The sequence below is a fragment of the Desmodus rotundus genome, chromosome 5 (genome assembly GCF_022682495.2).
Source record: "Desmodus rotundus isolate HL8 chromosome 5, HLdesRot8A.1, whole genome shotgun sequence".
Lineage (NCBI taxonomy): Eukaryota > Metazoa > Chordata > Mammalia > Chiroptera > Phyllostomidae > Desmodus > Desmodus rotundus.
The window spans coordinates 79,357,271-79,382,010 of record NC_071391.1 but is presented as its reverse complement, the minus strand read 5'-3'; the positions used below and the strand labels follow the sequence as shown (position 1 = coordinate 79,382,010).

Here is a 24,740-nt window from a genome sequence, read left to right as displayed (position 1 = left end):
GCTTTTTCCGCATCTATTGATATGATCATGTGATTTTTGTCTTTGCTGTTGTTGATGTGATGTATTATGTTTATTGATTTGCGAATATTGTACCATCCTTGCATCCCTGGGATGAATCCCACTTGGTCATGGTGGATGATCTTTTTAATATATTGCTGGATGCGGTTTGCTAATATTTTGTTGAGAATTTTAGCGTCTATGTTCATCAGCGATATTGGCCTGAAGTTTTCTTTCTTTGTTGTGTCTTTATCTGGTTTTGGGATTAGGATGATGTTGGCTTCATAAAAAGAGTTTGGGAGTCTTCCATCAGTTTGGATTTTTTCGAATATTCTGTGAAGGATAGGGGTTAGTTCTTCCTTAAATGCTTTGTAGAAATCTCCTGTGAAACCATCTGGTCCAGGGCTTTTGTGTGATGGGAGTTTCTTGATGACTGCTTCAATTTCCTTTGCTGATATTGGTCTGTTCAGGTTTTCTGCTTCTTCTTCAGTCAGTTTTGGAAGATTATATTTTTCTAGAAATGTGTCCATTTCATCTAGGTTTTCAAATTTCTTAGCATATAGGTCTTCATAGTAATTTCTTACGATCCTTTGTATTTCTGTGGTATCAGTTGTAATCTCTCCACTTTCATTTCTAATTCTGTTTATTTGGATCCTCTCTCTTTTCTTCTTGATAAGCCTACTTAAAGGCTTGTCGATTTTGTTTATCTTTTCAAAGAACCAGCTTCTGGATTCATTGATCCTTACAATTGTGCTTTTAGTCTCTATGTCATTTAGTTCTGCTCTGATCTTGGTTATTTCCTTCCTTCTGCTTGCTCTGGGCTGTGTTTGTTGTTGTTCCTCCAATTCTTGTAGGCGTAGGGTTAGGTTGTTTGTGTGAACTGTTTCTAACTTCTTGAGGTAGGCCTGTATTGCTATGAACTTCCCTCTCAGGACTGCCTTTGCTGTGTCCCATAGGTTTTGGGTTGTTGTGAGTTCGTTTTCATTTGTTTCCAGGAAGTTTTTGATTTCTTCCCTAATCTCGTTCTTGACCCATTCAGTGTTTAATAGCATGCTATTCAGTCTCCATGATTTTGAGTGTTTTGGGTTTTTACCCTTGGGGTTGGTTTCTAGTTTCAGACCCTTGTGGTCAGAGAAGATGCTTGATATGATTTCAATTTTCTTGAATTTGTTGAGGTTGCTTTGTGTCCTATCATGTGGTCTATCTTTGAAAAAGTTCCATGGACACTTGAAAAGAATGTGTATTTTGCTTCTTTGGGATGAAAAGCTCTGTATATATCAGTTAAGTCCATTTCCTCTAGGGTATTGTTAAGTGACACAATATCTTTGTTAATCTTTTGTTTGGAAGACCTGTCCATTTTTGATAGTGGGGTGTTAAAATCCCCTACTATAATTGTGTTGCTGTCAATATCTTTCTTGAAATCCTCCAATATTTTCTTTATGTATTTGGGTGCTCCTATGTTGGGTGCATATATATTTATAATGTTTATGTCTTCTTGGTGGATTCTTCCTTTGAGTATTATGAAGTGACCTTCTGGGTCTCTCTTTATGGCCCTTCTTTGGAAGTCTATTTTGTCTGATATGAGTATTGCTACCCCTGCTTTTTTTTCCTGTCCGTTTGCTTGGAAAATTTGTTTCCAGCCCTTCACTTTCAGTCTGTGTAAGTCTTTTGTCCTGAGATGGGTTTCTTGTAGGCAGCATATGTGTGGGTCATGTTTTCTTATCCATTCAGCTGTTCTATGTCTTTTGATTGGAGCATTTAATCCATTTACATTTAAGGTTATTATCGATAGGTAGTTATTCATTGCCATTATTTCCTACCTGTGTTCCTCTGTCTTTCTCTTTTCCTTCCTTTCCTTAATGCAGTCCCTTTAGCATCTCTTGCAGAGCTGGTTTGGTGGAGCTGTATTCTTTTAGACTTCTTTTGTCTGGGAAGCTCTTTATTTGGTCTTCTATCTTGATTGAGAGCCTTGCTGGGTAAAGTAGTCTTGGTTGGAGGCCTCTGGTTCTCATTACTTGGAATATTTTTTGCCATTCTCTTGTGGCTTGGAGCGTTTCCATTGAGAAGTCAGTTGCTAACCTTATTGGGGCTCCCTTGTATGTTACTTCCTTTTTCTCCCTTGCTGCCTTTAAGATCCTCTCTTTGTCTTGGAAATTTGCCATTTTAATTATGATGTGTCTTGCAGTGGGTCTCTTTGGGTTCCTCTTGTTTGGGACTCTCTGTGATTCCTGGATTTGGGTGACTTTTTCTCTCCTCAGATTAGGGAAATTTTCCATCATTACTTTTTCAAACAGGTTTTCTATCCCTTGCTCTTCTTCTCCTTCTGGTATTCCTATTATACGGATATTGTTACGTTTCATGTTGTCCTGCATTTCCCTTATTGCCTCTTCATTCTTTCTGAGCCTCTTTTCCTTTTCTTGCTCCTTCTGGGTGTTTTTTTCTACTTTATCCTCCAGCTCGCTGATCCGATCCTCTGCTTCATCAAGTCTGCTTTTCATTCCTTCTACTGTGTTCTTCAATTCAGAAATTGTATTCTTCATTTCCTCTTGGCCCTTGTTGATAGTTTCTATTTCCTTTTTCATGTTGATATAGTTTGCAGTGAGTTCATTGTAGTTTCCTTGTAGTTTCTGGTAGTTCTCTTTGAGCTCAGAGAGCTCAGTGAGCTTCCTGATGACCATTGCTTTGAACTCAGTATCTGATAGTTGACTTGCCTCTTTTTCGGTTAGTATTCTTTCTGAGACTTCCTCCTTTCCTTTCATTTGGGAATTGTTTCTTTGTCTTCCCATTGTTTGTGAGGCTCTTCTTGTTGGCCTCTGCTTCTTAAATTGCTTTGTTCTGAATCCCTGGGTTCAGGGATTTTATGATATGAACTTCTATGGTAGAATGCCAATGGGATTTGGTGGTGCTGTCTCCTTACTCTCCTGTGCTCACTGGTCTTGAGCTGACGTTTATGTGTTTAACACGGTCTAACTCTAGTCTTTTCAGCACTCCAGGTTTTGTTGTCGCACCTGTGGGAAAAATAGAAAGGGGGGGAGAAAGAAAAGGAAAAAACAAACAAACAAACAAAAAAAAAAACCAAAGATGGGAAGGAGGGAAAAAGGAAATAGGAAAGGAGGAAAGGAAGGAAGGAGGGAAGAAGGATTAAAGAAAGATCGGAGGCAAGATAAGAAGGAATTTTAACAAAAATTAAAACATAGAAATAGATAAAAGAAGGCAGGAAGAAGACATAAAAATGGTAAAGGATGGGAGGAAGAAGGAATGAAAGAAAAAAAAGAGAGAGAGAGGAAGAAGGAGTTCAGGGGGAAAGGAAAAGGAAAAAAAAAAAAAAGGGGGGGAAAAAAAAAATCTTCTGTTGGCTTTAAACCGTTCAGGTTATTTCTGCTGTTGTCCTGTCTGTGCAACGGGAGGGGGTGGTTGGAAGGATTGGTTTCACTTTTCTTCCTTCCTGGGTCACACTCTTCACTGTTTTGTAGGTGTGGTCCCTGGCAGGCAATCAGGCCGTTGATCAGCCAATCCAGCAGCTTTGTTCTTGGGACTCTCGAGTGGCCGCTCCAGCCGCTTTGGCTCCGGACGCGTGCGCGCGCAGCAGGGGAATCCAGCCGCTTCGGGTTTGTGACGTTATTTGGGCTCTGAGCGCGCAGCCGGCCGACCAATCGAGCCGCCCAGGCTAGGGAGGCTGGCGCGCTGCAAGCTGCTGGTTCAGCCGCCTTGGTGTTACGACTCTCGCCAGCCCCTTTGTGCTTGGGAAGTGCGCATCCAGCCGGCCCTACGCTTGGTGAGCGCGCAGCCCGCCGCCGAGCCAGAGGCTCTACGCTTGGGGGCCCGATCCAGCCGCCCGGGGCTCGAGACTCTCGGGTGGGCGGGGCCGCCCTGGGACCGAATCACGCGGTACTCGGTTTGGAGGTTTTGGGTCTGTGGGTGGAGCAGCTAGTCTCTGCTCCATAAGATCTCGGAGGTTTCAGGTGTGGGCGCCCCTCCGGGTTTTCATGTATGGGCCCCGTTCGCTAATCTGCATATAATCTGCGCGCTCGCGACCTCACGCAACCAGACCTCAGGTGAGCGCCGGTGCTGCTTACCCCGCGTTCCGCGTTCGCAGTCCTGGGGCGGAGGGGGGAGGGGCGCCAGGGGCCTCGGCCACCACCGAGAGTTCTCTAACTAGCCCCTGAGTGTCTCTATTTTCTTTTTCTTTTTGAGAAATTCCTCCTTTTCAAGCCCCCCTGGTCCAATCAAGCACCTGGCTGCTCACAGCACAGCCTGGCCCTCTCCCAGGACTCCTGCAGCAGCCCCTGCGCCAGGGCTGGCGCCTCTGCAGCCCTTGTGCCGCGCGGTCCCGGTTCCCGGGGACCTTATTGTCCTTGAGCACTCTTCTTACCGTCAGATCTTTCAATGTCCTCTATCTTTGGTCTCTAATCTTCGTATATGCTGGAGTACTGTTGGCTGTTCGCTCTGCTCCTCAGATCAGCTAGGTATTTCCCTGGCGCTGAGGGGAAGTGGATTCCGCTCCCACCTATGTTGCCGCCATCTTCCACACACCTCAATATCATACATTTTAAAAATAAATTCTACCTTCTTTTCAAAAGCAGCATAGCACTGAGACATTTTGGGGAATCTATTTCCTCTAGTTGCAGCACTGTCGTTCCTTCTTTACGTTTCTGCAAAATCCTTCAGCCACCACAGGCTGATGATACAAGCACTTGTGCCCATCAAAGTAACAGGTAATCTAGCTGGATAATGAGGTGAAGCTGTGTTTCCGGGATTATGCAACCTCCCTAAACTGAAAAAGCAATGTGGTCTATTGATCACTGATGAAAATATTTTTTCAGATCTTAGTTTAAAATTTCTAAGTTATAAGTATATGCAACCTCCTGTCAAGTAAAATAAAAGTCCATTGTGCATTTCAAATATTTCTCTACTACTGTCTTGATATCCAAAAACCTCCATCTCCCAAATCACTAAATATTAGGTATCCAGAAAACCTTTAAAGTTTCAATTTCATGTTTCTCTCCTACTCCTGACACTGCATGTAACATATTCTAAGCAGATCTTAGATCTATCTTTTAACAAAAAGTTGTGATCGAATCCTGAGAGGTCCACTCCAACTTTATTTTACTGTATTCAGGCTTTGAAGCAATTTTCTTAGGACTATTTTCTATGTCAGGGAAGAGATAACCACCAACCATCATTCAGAATATTGAAAAAACTCATATTACTATTATCTCTTTTCTTGGAAATAAAGATAATTCCTTTAACTTTTATTCAAACACTTTTGTCCAATTTACAAAAATTTTCTGTGTCCTCTATGATCTTCATTAAGTGTATTTGCTGACAGAAGCACAAATAGGGCAAAAACACAGCTATGCAAGTCCCTTTCTCACACTTTCAGTTTCTAAGTACTGATTTCTTAAAATAGCTATAAATAGGTAAAACTACACTTCTTGGTATAGGAAGTCTACAAATATGACTTTGTTTCCACCACTAAATTCACCATCTGGAAATCTTACATGTTCAGTGACTGAAGGATGTACTAGAATTAAGCCAACAAAGGGCCTCAGAAGGTATAGCCTCAGCCCTGGCTGGTGTAGCTCAGTGGATTCAGGTCTGGCTTGGGAACCAAAGGGTTGCCAGTTTGATTCCCAGTCAAGGCACACGCCTGGGTTGAGGGCCAGGTCCCCTGCAGGGGGTACATGAGAGGCAACCACCCACTGATGTTTTTCTCCCTCCCTCTCTTTCTAAAAGTAAATAAATCTTGAAAAAATAAAAAGGTACAGCTTCAAAACACACAACAATTATGTTTAAATATATTAAAGAGAGGACAAAATTTACTCTAAAACTATCATACCCATCATTTAAAGCACACACACACACAGACAACAGGAAACCTGATCATTCATATTCTGTATTTCTTCTTGGATATCACAGAACTTTGGGCTATTATTGCTTTACAGAATCCTTCCAAATAATATTTCCTGTGTCTGTTTCCAAAGGGGCACCTGAAAAGCCATGAGGGCCTCCAATCCCATCACTTTTATTCGCAAAAGGCTCGGTGTATAAAGATCGATTCAAAGCTAATTCCATGGGCTCTGTCAGTCAGCCTGAATCTGTTACTGCTACAGTCCTTGGTGTCTCGAGGAATGTTAAAGTCCTTCTACGATCCATCCACTTGTCCCTCTGCTAATATCACTTACAAGAGCACTGCCACCTCTCAACATACAGACCAGGCTGTGAAATGGAGGCAACTCGACTATTCAGAGCGATACTAAAACACAGCCTTTGGCTATTGAAAACTCCTGGCTGAGCGGCAAAGCCACATCAACTACAGAGCCTCTTCTATTTGTTGCCAATATAATCCTTGGTGGTTATACAGAAAGAAGATGTCCTCTTGATGATAAATTCCTCCTCCTTCCTTAAATATCAAAAAATAAACACCTATGACAAACATGGGAGAGAGTGAAGGGTAAAGGGATGGGCCTGGCTGGAGGAGTTCACTTTGGAGATCTGCCCCAACGGAGAGCATGAGCTCTGCTGGCCTTTTTACAGCCTTTTGTCTGTGTATTTCCCAGCTGGCACAGTATCAAAACCAAAAACATCGACCAATTTATGAGGAAAAAAGAGGCACAAGAGGCAAACTCATGGGTGAGAGCAATTTCTTACAGTTTAAACACTATGAAAGATAAAGCAAACAGTATCAACAACTATAAAAAAATAAACCATATTTAGTAATACACAAATATGCATGAATACACACAAAGGAAATACAGTAATAAGGCTTTCTTTTGGCTCCAGATTATAACTTGCACTTTATAATTTTACATGCAGAAATGAGAGCTTCTTAGTGAATAGGAATTTTTATATGAACATGCAATATTCATTTGTAAGTATCAAATGCTTTCATTAGATTTAAGATTTTCTTCTTAGATTTAAATTTTTCCCACTTCAGCCCTAAGATCTAATTTCCATGCCATGACAGTTCCCATCTACATTTTAAAAGCATATGCAGAATCCACCATCTGACTCGGGCACCTTTGAAGGCAGAGTGATATTTTATACTGAATATAAGCAGTCTTTTCATCTTGCACTGTGGAGTAATTGTTTCCCACTTCAGAACTATAACACAAGTTATCATCTCTGACTTGATCTCTGAGTGCTATGGCCAGCAAGGAAAAAGTTGACAAAGAACATTACAGGATTACTCAAGAGAGCTGGTTCTTTGCTAACTGCCAAGAAGAAATTGTGAATAGTAAGGCTCAGCACAAAGACATACAGCATAAGAAATGACACACATTACTCGGCCCTGGTTTAAGGAAATCATTTCTCCTAAATGTCCTCAGAATGCAGAAACTGAACCTTTCTTGGTGTCAAACACCAGACAAAAATTACTGCTGCACATGGATGGTGCTGACTATTGTACATATGTATTTCAGCAAAGCTGTACATTTATACTCACTGAAAATTACTGTTTACAGAATATGTAGTGAAAATGGGAGACATAGAGAGCTTTCACCCAGATTCTAGGAGTTGGATTGAAGCAACCAATGCTTCCAGTTATCTATTATCAGGTTGGTTTCACATAGACTCTCTACCAAGTCTAAAGATGATATCGTTTAAAACCCCATCAGGCCTGGCCCACAGAGTAAACCATCTCCTATATTTAACAGGTGCAATATATAATGAAAAAAGGTTGTGGAATAGTAGGGCAAAGGCCAATAAACAAATTATCTTAGGCATTTTTCATCCTGCATCACAGAGAAAACAAATTAATATGAGAAAGTAAATGACAGGCACACACAGACTTAAAATCCAATTCAAATGTCATGATATATAAATAAATATAAAAGGCAGATGGAAAAGTATTTAAATTCCAGTCAGTATTACGAACACTTTTTCATTAAAATATAAACCCTTCCTTACCTTTGCATGTCTCTTACTGGCTTCTCTCCTGGCTTCTCTTTCTTTTAATCTTTTCTCCTATAAGAAAAGGGAGAAAAATCAGCAACATGTAAACTTTTGTCTATTAGATATAAACCAGACTACCCATTCATAACAGTTTTTTCTTAAGCCAACTGATACATGACATTTATTTTTCATTCATCACTGAATAAGTATTTATGAGATTTGCACACATATTCATAATCATTAACTATGAGTCAAACAGATCTGGAATTAAATCTCATTTCTACCACTTACTGTAAGCTGTGCAATTCTGAGCAACTTATTTATATTCTCTGACTCTCATATAAACGTTAAGATAATAGGAACACATATTTATAAAATTGGTATAAGAATTATATAAAATAACAAAGATATTTAGTACAATTAGGCATACATGACTGGTACTACACAATCGATGCGGGCTATTAGAATAAAAAGAAGGAACAAATGCAATCTTGATTCTTTCCCTTTCCCTTTCCCTTTGTCCAAAAAGAGAATTTATAAAGGCTATGAAACTCTCATGTTTGGGGTCTTAGAAAAGTGGCAATATTTTCTCAAACAATAAAAGATCATTCTTATAAAGCATAATTATTTTATTAAATTGCTTTATAAGTTCCCCATTTGTTTTCCAATGATAATAAAATAGAAAATGCAACACTAACATTTTTTAAAAAGAAAAAATATGTACAATATTAAAATTCAAAACAAATTGATCCAGCTAAAGTTGAAAAGAATTTTGTTTTAAATGACAACCTCTTTTCCTCTTCAAGAATAAGGTATTAACAAAATAAAAAGGCTACTCTCAATCCCAAGTTCATAGCTAACAACATATATTTTTTTAAATTTTCTTTTCATGCAGTAATATGAAACTGCAACCATGATCACTACTACATTAAACACCCATTAACATGAGAATTAACAAGTTTTCTAAATCTGGGTACTCTATTATTACCACTACACTTTATATTGTATATACATGGCTTTCTCCAAACTCAAAAGCCAATTCTAATACACTGTGAACAGACTTGAGGTTGCTCTGTTGCTTACAGCATTGAAAAGGACATGTAATTGCTATTAACTGCCCTTATCTGGGTTTATAGACTCTTCATGACAAAGTGAGAACATAAATGTTGAAAGTCTCAAAAAGGAAGGGAAGACCTCAAAAAGGAGACCTCAAAAAGGTCTCACAGAGCTCAGAGATTCACTTTCTACAGCTTCAGACTGTACAGTAAGAAAGCTAAATTATAAGTGAAACTAATAAATATTCAAGTTCAAATGGAAACCATGAATGCGTCACACCCCTAATGCATAATGTTAAATTATGACTTTCTGTGATTATTATTTTTTCTCTACCACAGTTTTAGAGAAAATGGGTGTTACTTTGACTTCCAAATAAAACATACAACTAAAAGGGTAGGTAAAACTTAAACAATATGCAATTAACTACACAGAAGAACATTCTAAAGATAAACTTGAAAGTTGCAGGACCAAATTTAAAGGAAAAGGAAAGATAAAGAAACAAAAACTCATAACTTGACTTGTTCATCGTCAAAGAGCTTACTAAGTTACAGAGACTGATCTTAAACTTGGGTCTCTGTATGTGAAATCTAGTGCTTTTTTCCAATATATTCTAATAAAAATTAAAATGTCAGGGTTTAAAGACTTTAACAGATGTGACTTTAATAACAAAAGAAGATAAGACCTGGTATTATTTTAACAAGCAGTCAATTAATGCAATAGTTATTATCACACTTTATCCCTGAACTAGTTCTCTAAAGAGTTTTTAAGAGTTGTTCTGCCACTAAAGTAAAATAATCTCAATGTTTCCTCAATTTGTGGGAGGGAAAAAAGGTAATGGATGGCAGTTTCCAAACATCTGCACCCAAATTTTCTATAAAAGTTGGTACCAATTACTGATTTTCTATGAACATTAGCAGACTACCAAATAATTGTAGGTGGCAAAATATTAAAGAAAAGAATTTAAAACAAGTGATCATAATCGCGCATAGTTTGAGAGACAGCTTTTGTTTGTGGATGCATGTATTTGTAATTTTATTTCTCTTCTCTCTTACAGACACACAATTTAGTTCTACCTTGTACAAAAAAGTTTTCATGTTTTGAAGGTTAAATTAAGCAGAGCAGCATCTTATGTTACTCTACAAAGACTATAGTGACTTTCAAGTGTTGTGCTACTTAAACTAATTTTAAAACAGCCATAAAAAACATCAAATAACTAGAAAGTAATAAAATTGTACTTGCATTTTACATATATTTTTAAATCTATTAACAAAACTTTAAAGTACTATTATTCCCATTTTTTAGATGAAAAATTGAAGAGCAAAGTGATTAAGTACCTTGTCTGTCGTCACAAAGCCAGGAAGTGATGAACCTGAGACTGAAACTGGGTCTCCGGAGTCCCGTCCTCACCTCCCTCATCTCTAGCACACTTCCACCCCCTCACTCCTCCGCTCGAAAGTTTAACTTTGTAGATGCATGGTGATTTCATCTTATCAATACGTTTCAGATAAATGTTGAATTTCCTTTTATTATTAATAATGATCTGGTACCATAATGGTCTTTTCTCCTGATAGCATTTTTTTTTCCTGCTAGCATTTTGTGGACATTATTTAATTAATTTTTGCCCATCTTAACAGATAATTAACTACATTTAACACTCACAAAGATTTTTGTTATACTTATCCAGTAGCTGGCCTTCTCCCAGCACATAAGAATATTTGAAAATGGCACTTCAATATTTCAAAGAATAACCTTAACATATTCATATCAGAAAAACCATTTCTATTTCTATACAAGTAAACATAACCTTTATTCTGAGATTTTTCATCTAGTCAATTTAATCACAGCACAAAAAAATTATATTGACAATTTTCCACTACCACTGAACTCCAATATTAATTACAGTATTATAGTCAGTGAAGGATATTTTAAATTTCAGATTTCAATTGGCTATCAGAATTCACATAGGCGTGCAAATGGGATACATCTTTCAAGATTTCTGCCACAAGTCTCAGGCGGATGAGAGATATCCAAAACCTTTACAATATGAAGTGAACATGACTTGGACATGAAACTAAAGAGCAATAAGAAGAATAAACTTTCATTACTGGATGAAACAAAAAGAAAATTAGAAAACTTTTCATTATTATCTTAAAAAGTCATGTTAACACTTTATCTGAGAAGGCAAGAGTATAAAATAGTCTCTAAACAGAGGAGAACAGAAAGTAGAATTATGGTAATCTATAATTTGGGAAATCGATATAGGGAAGGAAGTATGATTATTTTTCTTTATTAAAGCAGGAAAAATTATTTTAAAATATACCCATATAGATTATAGATGTTATAAATGATAAGACATAATGATAAAAGGTTGGAGTACAATGACTTGAGGGGAAAATATAATTGACTTTTATCAGATTCAGTAACTGCAGTTCCCTTTCACATACCTTAATTCTATGTGGTACAAATGCTTTAAATCCTTTATTTTCCTATTTCATTTTTGAGGATTAGTACCAAAAGTTATTTATTTTATGTCACACAAAAAGAACGTAATATTTTATCTTTAGTTCTGCCATGCTACAAATGATTAAATATAAGAACATGAAATTCAATAATAAAATCAAATTCACATAGGACAGAAGAACAGGAAAATCACATTTCAAGGTACAAAACACTCTCTTTATTTATGTTATTATACTTCTTTTGGCTTCTCACAAACACACTATAGAACTTAGCTTCCAGAAAAAAGGTGCCATGAAATATGAATTTCATCAGCAGTCAGGACTACATATTTAAACAATCTTCATTCTATGGCAATCTTGGAAATTTGTAGATTTGGAAATACAACTCATAATTCAGGAGGTGGTAGAAACACACCCTGTTTGTATGAGTCTCGGGCAACTGTGTCAATGCGGTAAGGAAATTGGGTTCCCGGCTGTCACACAGGGGAGGAGTGGACATCAATCCTTATTGCAGTATTACAGGAACCTCTTTTTCAGTAAAGAAAATTGGTCAACAAAAGTGAGTAAAAGAAGGACTACAGAGATTTTTGGCCATGAAGATATCCTCTCCCCTCCAAGAACAAAATCCTCATAAACCTGAAACCTTCCCAGGAACTTGGAACACAGCAAGGTTAATTTGCTATTATTCCTGGGGTCCCCAGACTCTGGGCCACAGACCAGTACCGGGCCAGGACTGTTAGGAACCAGGCCACACAGCAGGAAGAGAGCCTTTACGTAATGCACTTGAATCATCCAGAAACCATCCCCCTCCCCCACCACCCCATGCCAAAAAGGTTGGTGACTGCTGATATTCAACAGAGTTTCATTTAAACAACACAAAAAATTGGCTTTCAATAAATAAGTGTGCAACAACTACAATAAGGATATGAAGATAGAAAAATTTACATGGAAACACTGATTCACTAATGAATTCTTTCAAATACCTGCTGAGCTACTATGCACCAGGCCCCATGGTAGGCTCTGGTTATACAGAAATGGGCAAAATAACCATGGTCTTTGTAGTCTATGACCTAACTTTGTCAGACCCTTTTAATTCCATTAGTACCAAACTCTACCACTGCTTCTTAAACCCAGCCTCCAGCTATTGACCATCAATTTAATAACCACCGCACCTCTCAAATACCATGTGCTATTAAAAAATCCATAAAACAAAGAACTGTAGAAAAATAGATATAATAAACAGCTCAAGGACAACACACAGTTGATAAGATCTCTACAACTTTGAGTATTTGTCTCATTTTGGAAACAGGAATGAAGAAGGGCTCAAGTACTAAGATGTTCAACTCAGTGTCACAAGATGCTACAAGTCTCATAAGTGTTAGAACAGAAACCTTCCAAGCAGACATCTTCAAATTACAGGCAAAGGTTCTGTAGTAACAGACTAGCTCCTTTTTTATAATAAACTTGGTCCCAAGGATAAATAGGAAGAACTGAAAATGGATGGGGGATAGGGTTGTACAGGAAAAGGATGTCTTTCCTCCCCCTGTAAATAAGCTTTAGTCATAAAGTCCATTTTAGAATTAAGCATTAGATGCTTAGTCCCTTGCCCTCACGATGACATTTCTGATATCAGTGAAATTTCCTAAAACCGTATGAGCCAGACCAGTCTCTGACAATGCCCTAGACTCTTAAAGGGCCACAGCTACTTAAAAATGGATTTTGGTGCTAGTAACTATACAGCTATGCAATGAAGATTCAGGGAAAGGCAAAATTAGTATGGGGTACTAAACTGTAAACTTTTACCAAATGTTTTATTCCTTGTTCTGGAAATGTGAACAATTTCCATCATTTGTTTTTCCTTCTTCAAAATCTTCCATTCTTGTTATCATCCTCCACCTTTTTATTCATTGTTTCAGAGTTCTGTTGTAAGAGAATGCCTGGTGGTTTGAATTAGGTAGGAATACCTCTGAATAGTTAAAATCAAAGTCTGTACAGCAACAAAAGCCTTGGTAATGAGTCCCAAAGCTGCTACGAGTAAGCTGTAGGGCCTTATACAAATTACTTGACCCTTCTAAGTTTTAATTTTATCATCTGTAAAATGAGGTAGCTTACTTATTTCAGAAGTTAATTTTTACCATTTAATATATGTAAAACATTTAGTGCAGAGCCCAAGTAACTCACTGCTACTACTTGTTATTGTTCATGTTCTATTCTTACTATTTATTTCTAAGATGCATGATTACTGCTTCCCTCCTTCTTGGCTACCATATAAATTTATGTTTAAGATACCTGAATTACATGCCAACTAATCCTATCGCAACAACAAAACAGACTTTCTAAAAAGTCCCTTTAATTCTTAGCTAACTTACTAATCTTCGTATCAGCAGTAAGTGGATCCCAGAGCAATGCTGTGCCATCTCTGCAAGCACTCCAGAACCATATCTTGAGATGTGACTGTTACCTAAAAACACAATCCAAAATGGATAGAGCACTCAAAGCAAATTTCAAGGGAATGAAAGAAAACTTCCTAATGAATTGCTTCTCTCAACTTTGAGCTGTTACAGCAGATATTACCTCCCTAAATGCAAGTAATCTTTCAGAACTAAGAATGATGGCACACCACAGAGCAGATTTTCGCTCCATTAAATTAAAATACTTTTAGTAATGTGCTCCATGATCCATCCTGCACAGTTTTGACTGAATTATTAAAAAAATTGTTTCCATGCGAAAGTAGTGTTTTTGCCTTTACAATTTACTAATGACTTTATATGCAAAAATTACAGCTTGTGCTGCATTTCTACTTCTAATGAATGGTTTCAAGAGATTCAGCAGAGAAAACAGTAATAGGCCTAGTTAAGTACAGTTACTTATGAATTGCCAGGGGAAACTAAAGACAAGAATGGTCTCAGAATAAAATGATGTTTAATGATTATACTGAAGCCTCATGAAGAAAAATGAAGCTGCCAACTAAGTAACCTAAAGCAGTTATACAAGGGCCCCAAAGTCTTCCAGGTGTGTAGCTCTGAGTTCCAACAAGCAGGCAAGTAAAATTCTATTCCCAGTGATGCTGTAATTTTTTTTTTTTTTGCTATAAACCAGTTAAAATTTTTACTGCTCACTTTTTAAATCTTTAGGAGAAAGATGTTTACTGGAGTCGCAGTATGAATTACAGAGTTTTCAGAATTTGGCAGGTGAAAATATGAGTCAAGGACAGACGTAATAATAGCATGGAGGAAAAAGAGGTGGGAAAAAAGAATAGCTAAGTTCTACACTACAAAGACTGAGTACTCAGTCTATGGTGAAAATCTGTTTATTTTAAACACAGGAGCAAAATAACTATCTCCAAACAGAATTACTAAGACTAAATTCACTTATATATTAAATATCTTATCCTTTTAAACCAAAAAAGATAATCATGAAATATTCTGAATATACTGAAAGAACACTCCTAAGTTTATGAAAACTTCTAAAATTGATACATTTAAAAAAAATGAAGTATATGTCAAACACAGAATTATAGATTTTTACAGAGTTTTCTTTTCACATGTAAATTCTTTCAGGCATATTCTTCATTCATAATTTTATGTCAACAGTTTATTTACCTTTTTCTATCTTCATGAAGTAAAGCTTATTCCTAGACCCTGAAGTTAGTATTGCAAGTATTCTTTAGGGACATACGATTCTTCTTCATATGGCTTCATAGAAATAACAAAATCAGAAGTAGAAGCTTCAAGGGAAACATAATTAAAGTTGCCCTGGGTAAAACCTTATGCTAGAATAACTAGGAATTGCCATTATAGTAAGTAATATACTCAATTAGGAAAAAAATACAATTTCAAAACCAATAATGTATTCAGTTAGAGCAATTAAGATAAAATAATCTGTGTAGGATAATAATATATTTAGTTTTTGAAGTAAAAGTTTAGTAACTTTTGGAAAATAAGTGAACAAGAAAGAAGCCTTATCATTAAGCAAGGAACCCAATTTGTCAGCTAGGGAAAATTACAAATTAAAATTCCATTTTTCAAACATTTCTTTCCCATGTCTTACCAACAAACACAAAGCCAGATAATCTCCCTGATCATCTGCAATTGACTCCAATTCCCACTCCCTTGTTTTTCAGAAGACGGAAATAAAGTCCAAACTGGTGACTAGTAATCCCGGGTTGGACTAGGTAATGCCAGACTCAGGATTCAAATGCAAGTACTCCACCATACTCTTCCCATCAAACATTACACCAAACATTCAAAGGTGCCATTTAACACAGGAATCCACTCCATGGCAGCTGGGTGCATCACTGGTTTGAGCACCTGTACTGTGTCTAAGGTATTCTACTGTAATAAACATGCTGATTCCAAAGTGCTCACAAATATGAAAGTTTCCCTAATTCAATACACAGATACTTATATATGGGTAAATAATAACTTTACTAATAAAAATACCAATAAACTAATCATATTTGTGTGGAGAAGCATTTACATTAAAATTGAATAGAAGACTATTTTTAGTTACTTCCTTGTGCTTTCTTCGACCTCGAACATGGAAGGTATGCCACAGGTCACAAAGTGCAGAGTATACCTATTTTATATAAAATAAAAACCTTCAGTTTGTTTTTAAAAAGACATAATGTCTTTTAATTACAGAGGTACTGACTTGAAAACCACCAGTATATAAAGTTCTTGTAATTTTTCTCACAACTATGTCTTCCCAAAACTGCTCTGTTCAACTTTGCTGTGAGAAAATCACAGTGATAGTTAAAAAAGCATATGCTACATTTTAACAATGGTCCAAAAAAAAATGAGAGCTTCTTTCAAAGCTCAAAAATAAGTGGAAATACAAATGTGCAGAACAATATATATATATATATACAGTATAGAAAGTTTCATGTAACCAAGAGAAAATAACAATATGTATTTCTCTTTACTCCTGTTTACATAAAGAAAGTGGGAGGGTATATTAATAATTAATAAAAACAGTTACCTATGGGGTGGAGGTATGAATAAGAATGAGGTACAGGCAGAAGCAAGACTTTTCTGAACAATATGAATATCCTATTCATTCTAAAAAATTTAATGTTAAGAAAAGAGGTTTCAAAAACCTTTTGTTCAGTGACAGAAAATCCATAGTTTAGTATAATTTAATCATAATTTTCCCAAGGACAGAGAAATACAAATACTTTAAGTATTCTGTCTTCACAGCCTAGCACAGAAATGTATAATAAATATATGATTAGTCAATTTGAAATTAAGATTCTAAAGGATTCAGAAATAATATTCCACCACCTGGATACAATAGAAACTTTTACACATTGGGGGAAAAGGGGTGAAAGGGAAGACAAGAGGGCAAAAATATTAAATTCTTCACATTTCTTCTACTGCTGGGTACAATTTAAAAATAAAGAATAAAATGTTCTTATGCTCAATCTTCTGTATACATACTCGAAGCATACTATGAGCTGACAACAGGAAAAGCTACTGACACTCTTAATATTTTTAAAATTTTAGCTCCTTTTAAACTACTATACTAAAAGCAGCAATGCAGGCAATGTTTAGTTTTCTCAATAACATAAATACCCAACAACCGCAACCAGTGTATTTCGGGTTCATTAGTTTTCACTATTTCTGAAAATGTTTTCTCGTAATTCATTTCTATCCCTGAAGCTACCTTCAATATCTACTTTTTTCTTATTCATCAAATGTTACTGTGAAGCCACATCAAATCTTAAAGTGGGAATTGCTGCTCTTAAAAAAAAAATTATGAGGCTATTAAATAGTTACAAGGTCAAAATGGAGTCAAAAACTCCAAGAATCCTTCTCAGGATACAATTAATAATGTCTTTGGTGAAAAGTTTAAAAGTTTCTTAATACAGAACTTAATATTATAGCAGTGACTGTTGGGTTTGATGTCGTAGTGCCCTGAAATAATTCACTGTCTCATGGGTATGCTGCAGAAACTTCTTTAAAAAATGTAAATATGTTTTATTTCATTAATTGACTTATTTTATCTAGCAAAATGTCTACTTTTATGGAAATTAAGTAGTGTGAAAAGATAGCAATATCATAAGAGAAAACTGCCAAGTTTAAGGCCAACGGGGCACATGCATATTATATAGAAGCACAGGTTTCCTTTTCCTTTTAATATTAAGTTTGATCTTGTATCCACTAGCAATTAATTGTGCTATGGAGGAAATAAAGGCAACTATTAAGGTGAAGCTTAACACAACACTAATGTCACTCAAACAGGTGGCTGGTGAAACAAACTGTGGTACATGCCTAACATGGAATACTACTCAGCAATAGAAAGAATGGAGTACTGATACACACAACCACTTGGATGAACTGACACAAAGAATTACACTGAGTGAAAAAACTCAATCCCAAAAGGCTACATACTACAATGCTTCACTACTATAACATTCCTGAAGTGACAAACTATAAAAATGGAGCACATGGGATCTCTCTGTATTACTTCAGGTAACTACATGTGCAACTACAATTATCTCAAAATTAAAACTTTAATGTTTTTTATTGATTTGAGTAAGAAAGAGTAGAGAGGGAGAGAGACAGAAAGAAACATCAATTTTTGTTCCATTTATTTATGCATTCATTACCTGATTCTTGTATGTGCCTGACTGGGGATCGAACCCCCAACCTTGGGTGTACTGGGTCAACATTCTAATCAACTGAACATCCCAGCCAGGGTCCAAAATTAAAACTTTAATACAAAAAAAACCCACACTAATATTATTTAGGTCACAGCAACAAAAAGCAGATTTAGGTGACATCTCAGAAACCAGTTAATATATAAACCCTCCACCAATTGAAAGAAAAAGGAATAGATAAAATGACAAAATAGCAACAGAAAAAGTGCTAGAGAAAATAAAATAATAATATGATTATTAATGAATATCTAGGTATGTATAGGAACATATTAAAGTTCACTCAGTGTAAATTCATGATGGAAAAAGCTTACCCGATGCTTTGTCTTTATTTTCTTTCTATACTCTTCTTTGTCAAATTTGTCCTCTTCTTGAAGCCTTTCCTTTGCTTTATCTAAGTTGATACCACCAGTGTCATCCTCTTCTTCAGTATCCTTCAAGACAGATTTCTGCATTTGTGGCCACTGCTGAACCAACTGCAGATAGGGAAAAGATTCAGTATGGGATGGGAGGCAGGGAACATCATCATAAAACCATTTCCCTTCGTATAATGATTTTGAAATAGTGCATATACACATTTTCTTACTACCTATATTTCTTAAACTTTCTAACAAACATCATCATTAAAGTGAGCAAGCCACAGAAAAGACTGTTCCAGTTAAAGTAATGTTACTATAACCCAATGAAAACAAGATTAAAGGAAAATTTCATAAACTAATTTGGAGGAAAAGGCAGTTGCCTCAACATCATTTCAAACAGTGTTCTTAGGATGCTCTAGCCCACCAACCTGACTCCCGATGGTGTGCATAAGGCCACAGGCAGGCTGACCAGTGTGCTCCCTCCTCATCAGCTGCCACAGCGCCTGTGTACCTCCAATGTTTCTCTCACTGCACTGGGTTGTTTTACTCTCCTGGTTTTCTGACTAGAATTTATTTCCTTGAGGGCAGTCATATGTCTTGTTCATGTATTCTCAGAGCCCAACCCAGTATCTGGCACACTTTTGGTGCTCAAAATTGATCAATGGATCACATATCAACTAGTGTAACAAATAAAAACTGAAATAACGAAGCATAAAGAAAATCAGTTTGGGTTTCTCAGGCCTGCTCAAATCTACATGATCGTACACATATGGTATGTGCACACGTACGAGGTAACACAGAAGACAGGGCACCGGTCTGGGAGTTGGGTTAATATTAAGACCTGGCTTAATATCCTGACTTTTTCACCAGCCCACTGCATTATCCTAAATAAATCTTTGGGCATCTGTGTCCTTCTTTGAAAAATACAGTTTGTTTGACTCAACAATCTTCCAGGCCTAACACTGTAAAACTAGACAATTTAGACAAAAAACAATTTTCTTATTTTACCTAATAAGTGGTCACCAGAAGTATTTAAGTAGCTGCCATTGTTTTTGAAAAATGGCTAGTTAACCAGCAGGCAAATGGAAGTTGTAGGCACACACATCACAGGTATTGCTGCTTCCTCTTGTCACCACCAGTCATTCTTCAAGATGAGATTCCTACAGAGTCTCAACTTTTCCTTGGAAACAAATGGGGTTCACCAATGTCCTGCATGAGCAGCCATAGCAGCAGTTGCTGACACTGAATGAAGCAGCAGCAGTGAGAGGAACCAGCGTGGCAATGAGCATGCCATTCATTGCTCTGACCCTTCACCTCTTTATCAGAGTGAAAAAAAAGTCCATCCTTCGGTGGACTGAACAAATAGCACCATTTTTTTTTTTTTGGAGATTTTGATCACAATTTTCAATGTGGTTCCCACCACATGGTGCTCTTATCAAAAATAAGTTTACATGGAAACATTTCATAGTTAAGGATTTGCATTCACCTTAGAGCTAATGGGTATGATCTATGCAGTTAAACTTAGTATCACACTAAGGAATCTCATGCTAACAGCACTAACCTTGTTTTACAGTAAGCATTTGATGTAATACATCAACATTCTAGTTTAGCCTTTCTCAGGTGCTGACCTCTTTTCAGTAATCTTATAAAGATGTGTTGCTTATCAACTATATAGGCTTCCTCTGCAACTACCAACAACTTTGAATTGCACTTTGTTAGTTTCCATATGATTTATACACCATTTCACGCCATATTGATAGTGCAAATCTGGGCTTGTAAAGCAAAGCCTCCTTTTCCAAAGAAACACCCAAATCTTTCTTAACTTCAAAATTAAAAGGAAATATATGTCACCGGATATAGACTGCTGAGGCAATATTATATTACTGTCTGTATATATATGATGTGATATAGTACAGTGGGTATAAAAAGCTCTGTTACTTTATTGGAGTATCAGACAATGGTTCACTCATTCAACAACCTTTTTTGAGGGTTTTATAAGTTAGATACTGTTCTAAGTGCCGAGGACAGAGTAGTGAGCAAAGTCAACAAATACCATCTCTCCATTTCTTCCACAGTGGAAGAAATGGAAAACAACCAAACAAATATAGAATAAATCACGCAGTAAGTGCTATGGGGGAAAGAAAGAGCAAGGAACAAGAGAGATGGTAAGTGTGGGGGGCTGTGTGCTGTGTCAGGATGAACAGGAAAGTCTGTAGGTTGGTGAGAGTGAAACCAAGAAATGATATTCAGGAGACCCTGCAATGAATGGCCTATTAACTTTTAGCCATTACTCCTTAAGTAGTCACTGGACTTTCTAGATGTCCTTCGTCTTTAAAAGCAAAGACGATATTAATACATAGTAGAGTGACCTTTCACGAACAATCTGAGAGTGGTAACCCTTCACTACTCTGTGAGTATATACTCATACTAAGACCAGGTAATGATGAGAGCAGGGGTTTCCACCCCCCATGATGGCTGTGAATGCTGCCCAATACAAAATTGTAAACTTAAAACATTATGAGATATTTCTGTGATTATGTGTCACAATGTATTTAATGTGTGGCCCAAGACAACTCTTCTTCTTCCAGTGTTGCACAGAGACGCCAAAGGTTGAACACCCCTGGATGAGTGGAAAATCAGGCACCTATGTGTCTGAGATTATTTGAAAGCAGAGAATTGCTTCCCATAGCAGGCCAGCAAGTAAGAAACATGCCAATACAGCATCCAAAACTGAGGAATTGCAAAGCAGAGGCCTTCTAGAGTCCAGCAAACAAAGCTGTGGCAAGTAGTTGTGCTACTACTTGTACATGTCCCCATAGAACACGTTGATGGATGCCACAACCAGAAAATCTAATCTATAAAAGCAAAATTCAGTGAGTTCAAAACCAACTCTGTTGTTATCACCAAGATGTATCTCAGTTTATTGTCAATGAAGCATTCTTGCCCACAGATGTGCAGCTGATGGACTGACTGCAGTAACAATGAAAGGATCTGCCTAGCATATTTTAGAGAAATGTTCTTTTCTCACTAGTGAATGGTAACTCAGCAGGACAGTCAAACTCTTCATAATACTTGGGACATACATTAAGTCCTCACTTAACATCCTTGATAGGTTCTGGGACATTAAGTAAACTGACCTATTGTGAAGCCAATTTTATCAAAGGCTAATTGATATAAACAAGAGCTAAGTTCCTATGCCATGTCAACAGCATCGTAATGAAAAGACATTATTTGAGGACCAACTTTACCTCAGAAATAAAGCATTTAAGACTCTTACCTCTCCTTCATCAGTAAATGTTATTTTCTTATTCACTTTAAAATTTCTCTTCATTACTTTTTTTGCTTCTGCGACCTTGGTCACTTTTTTCTTGACTCTGGATTTGGAAGATTCTTTCTTCTGTGTGAGAATAAAAAAAAGAGATGATTAAGTAAATGGCTGCTTTATATTAACAACTGAACTCTGGCAATATACTTTCCAAAACCAACTGCATTCACTGCTCATTGGCTAATGAGAAGCACCAAAAATACTGTCCAGAAATAAAATTATTAGACTTAATAACTAATGACTCCTCTCATGCTATACGGGTTTAAGTGTAAAAAAGATGAATGTTTGACATAATCTCTAAATTTTATTCTATTACTAAAAGTATGCTATCCTGATAATGCTGCAGCATCAGAAACCACATGATAATGTGATAAATGGACAAGATAAATAAAGCTATCTTCCAGCTAAAAAACAGCACATTTTATAAATAGATCTAATTTCCAAGTGCAAACTTAAACTTTTAGAAGAGAAATGTTTACGTGGAAAGTAAAATAACTGTAATACATTGCCACTCAACATTCTTCCTGCCATTACAGTAATTTTCTATATGAATGCTGGAAAACAGCCTATGATAACTAAGCTTGATCAAAGGTGAGAAGGCATAAGAGAACATAAACAGAGACACATTGATCAGCAAGCACCTCACTAATGTCCTAAACCCACTAGAGCAAAATATTAAAAATATAAAGCCACTGCTTATCTATGCTAAGTGAATGCTGAGTGAACTAAAATAGGAAGTTGCAAGCACACTATAGCCTGCTTTGATGAGTGACAAGAAATAACACCTTTGAGAAGAATTTGGGTTATTTTCCTTAAATTAAAGCCAGTAGTACTGGTGGTGGTCATTAGTAAACTAATCTATGGCAGCCTCCATTAGACGAGTAGACAGAATAAGCAGAAGTTAAGAAAGTGGTGTAGTTAAGGAAATGGAGTTGAATTCAAGGTCTACCACTTAGGACCAAGTTACTTAACCTCTGGGCTTTAGATAAATTGAGGATCGTAACAGTACCTATCACACAGGATTTGGGGGAGAGTTTACTAATAAATGTAAAACACAAAATACAAGTGTTTGAAAAATCTCAAATATCACTATTATATATTGATTCATGCTAGCTAAAGAAATTATACCAACTGCAGAAATGCTTAATTTGCAAAATCCCAGACTTTGAGCTTCCTAGGTGATGTTTTTTTAAAAACTCTGTACCATAGAGAACCACCCAAGGCAAAGTTAGAAAAGAGGACTGATTTAGGACACAGAATTATAAGAAGCTTCGAGATAAACATCAGTTACAACTGTTACATTATAGTAATAAGTATGTACCCAAAATACCCAATTAATTTAACAAATTAAATATTATTAATAATGAATACAAAAATGCTTAAAAATATAACACCATAAAATTAAAAATAACAAATTTACTTCTTTTACAAAGACTTCTTCTTACTATGGAATACCCCATCTTCTCCACCAGCCGGGTTCCATGACTGCATGAATGTTAACATCTGATAGCATATGGCCCTACACTGGTGTATCGCTCCCTCATCCCCTTCCCACCACTGTGCTCTAAGATACACTACTACTACTCTCTGTCAGGAAATATTACCTCATTTCCTGATCTGGCTTCTGAGAGAAAATGAGTACATAGTGTGACAGTAAAACCCCTAAATTAAAAGGAAATAGGATGGCTGAAAGCTTGTCAACTGAAGTAAGTTGCTACCAGTACAACACCTTACGAACACAATGAAGGCATTTTAATAAGACCTCCCACTTCCTTCCTCCCAATCATTACTGCTACAACTTTCTCCCCATAAACTCTTATTAGAAGACCACCACCTTTGTGACCACCAGGATTGGAGACAATGTTACTATGACTCCTTGGCTTCATGGTTAGGTTAATTCTTAAGAATCCTGAGTTGGCTGATGTTCCATCATTAGACCTCACAGAAAGCCGATGAAACAGTGCACTGAGAAGTTCAATATGATGTAAAAATAACAATTACAGGAGTAAGTTATAATCACTGAAACAAAAATACTGGCAAACAACAGGAGCAAACTTTCTGAGGGAGACAGTAATGCTCTATATCTTGATAGGAGTTTGAGTTACATGTACATGGATCTATGCATTTGCCAAAACTCATCAAATGTTACACTAAGATTACTATATTTCATTGTTTGTAAATTTGTACCTCCAAAGAGTCCTGTAAGCAAATACCGAACTTTAGTTAATGCCAGGCGAGCTGAATTATCAATATATGGAAGAAAATACAGTGATGTTGGCAACTTACTCTTAAATGCACTAAATAAAAAGGGATAATGAATGAATAGGAGAATTGCATATAAAGCTAATATAATAAAAGGTTAATTGTAGAATATGAGTGGTGGGTATTTTGGTACCCCAAAATACAGTTTTTCAACTGTTCTGTATGTTTAAAATTGTTTGTAATAATATATAGAAGCCCAGTCACAGGAAATGAGAGAAAAAGTCACAAAGCAAAGATACCAAATAATATTATAACTTAAGAACAAGAAAACCGTCAGAGCAGAATCCAGATCAATCAGTAAAAACAATCCCGGAAGAGTAGAAGCTTGGAGTTATGGGGTCTACTGGAAGAGCTTTAGGGAAATCCATGAAACCACTGAAATTATGTAACAAAATTTGGGAGTATTTTCATCTTTACACTTTTATGGTTTATCATGGTTTCTAAACTGGTCTCTAATAAAAAAGATCTTTAACAAAAAAGATTAAATTTTTCTGTTTGTTTAAGGGAAGTCACTGAAAGAAGAAACAGAAATGGCAACATGGTTGAAAAGATACATTGTTACATTTTCCCAATAGGCATGGCCTTGCTCTGATACTCTAAAATTATTCTTCACTCAAATATGCACTGAGTGTCTTCATCATAGTACATACCAGGGCCCCAGTAGTGAAAAAGACAGGCGGACTCCCAACCCTCATTGAGCCTAACTCTATCAGTGAAAAAAATAAAAAAAT

General features: G+C 36.6%; 1 protein-coding gene across 1 annotated transcript in view; it reads right to left on the bottom strand.

Annotated features, from left to right (window-relative positions):
* The window catches only part of DDX10 (DEAD-box helicase 10), a 287,784-nt gene that overhangs the window by 83,738 nt on the left and 179,306 nt on the right, over positions 1-24,740 (bottom strand). Inside the window, exons 14-16 of the mRNA XM_024570953.3 lie at positions 21,700-21,819; positions 18,378-18,539; positions 7,906-7,962 (exon numbers count right to left, since the gene is read on the bottom strand). Of these exons, the coding sequence (XP_024426721.2) occupies positions 7,906-7,962; positions 18,378-18,539; positions 21,700-21,819 (339 nt within the window). The remainder of the gene's footprint in view (positions 1-7,905; positions 7,963-18,377; positions 18,540-21,699; positions 21,820-24,740) is intronic.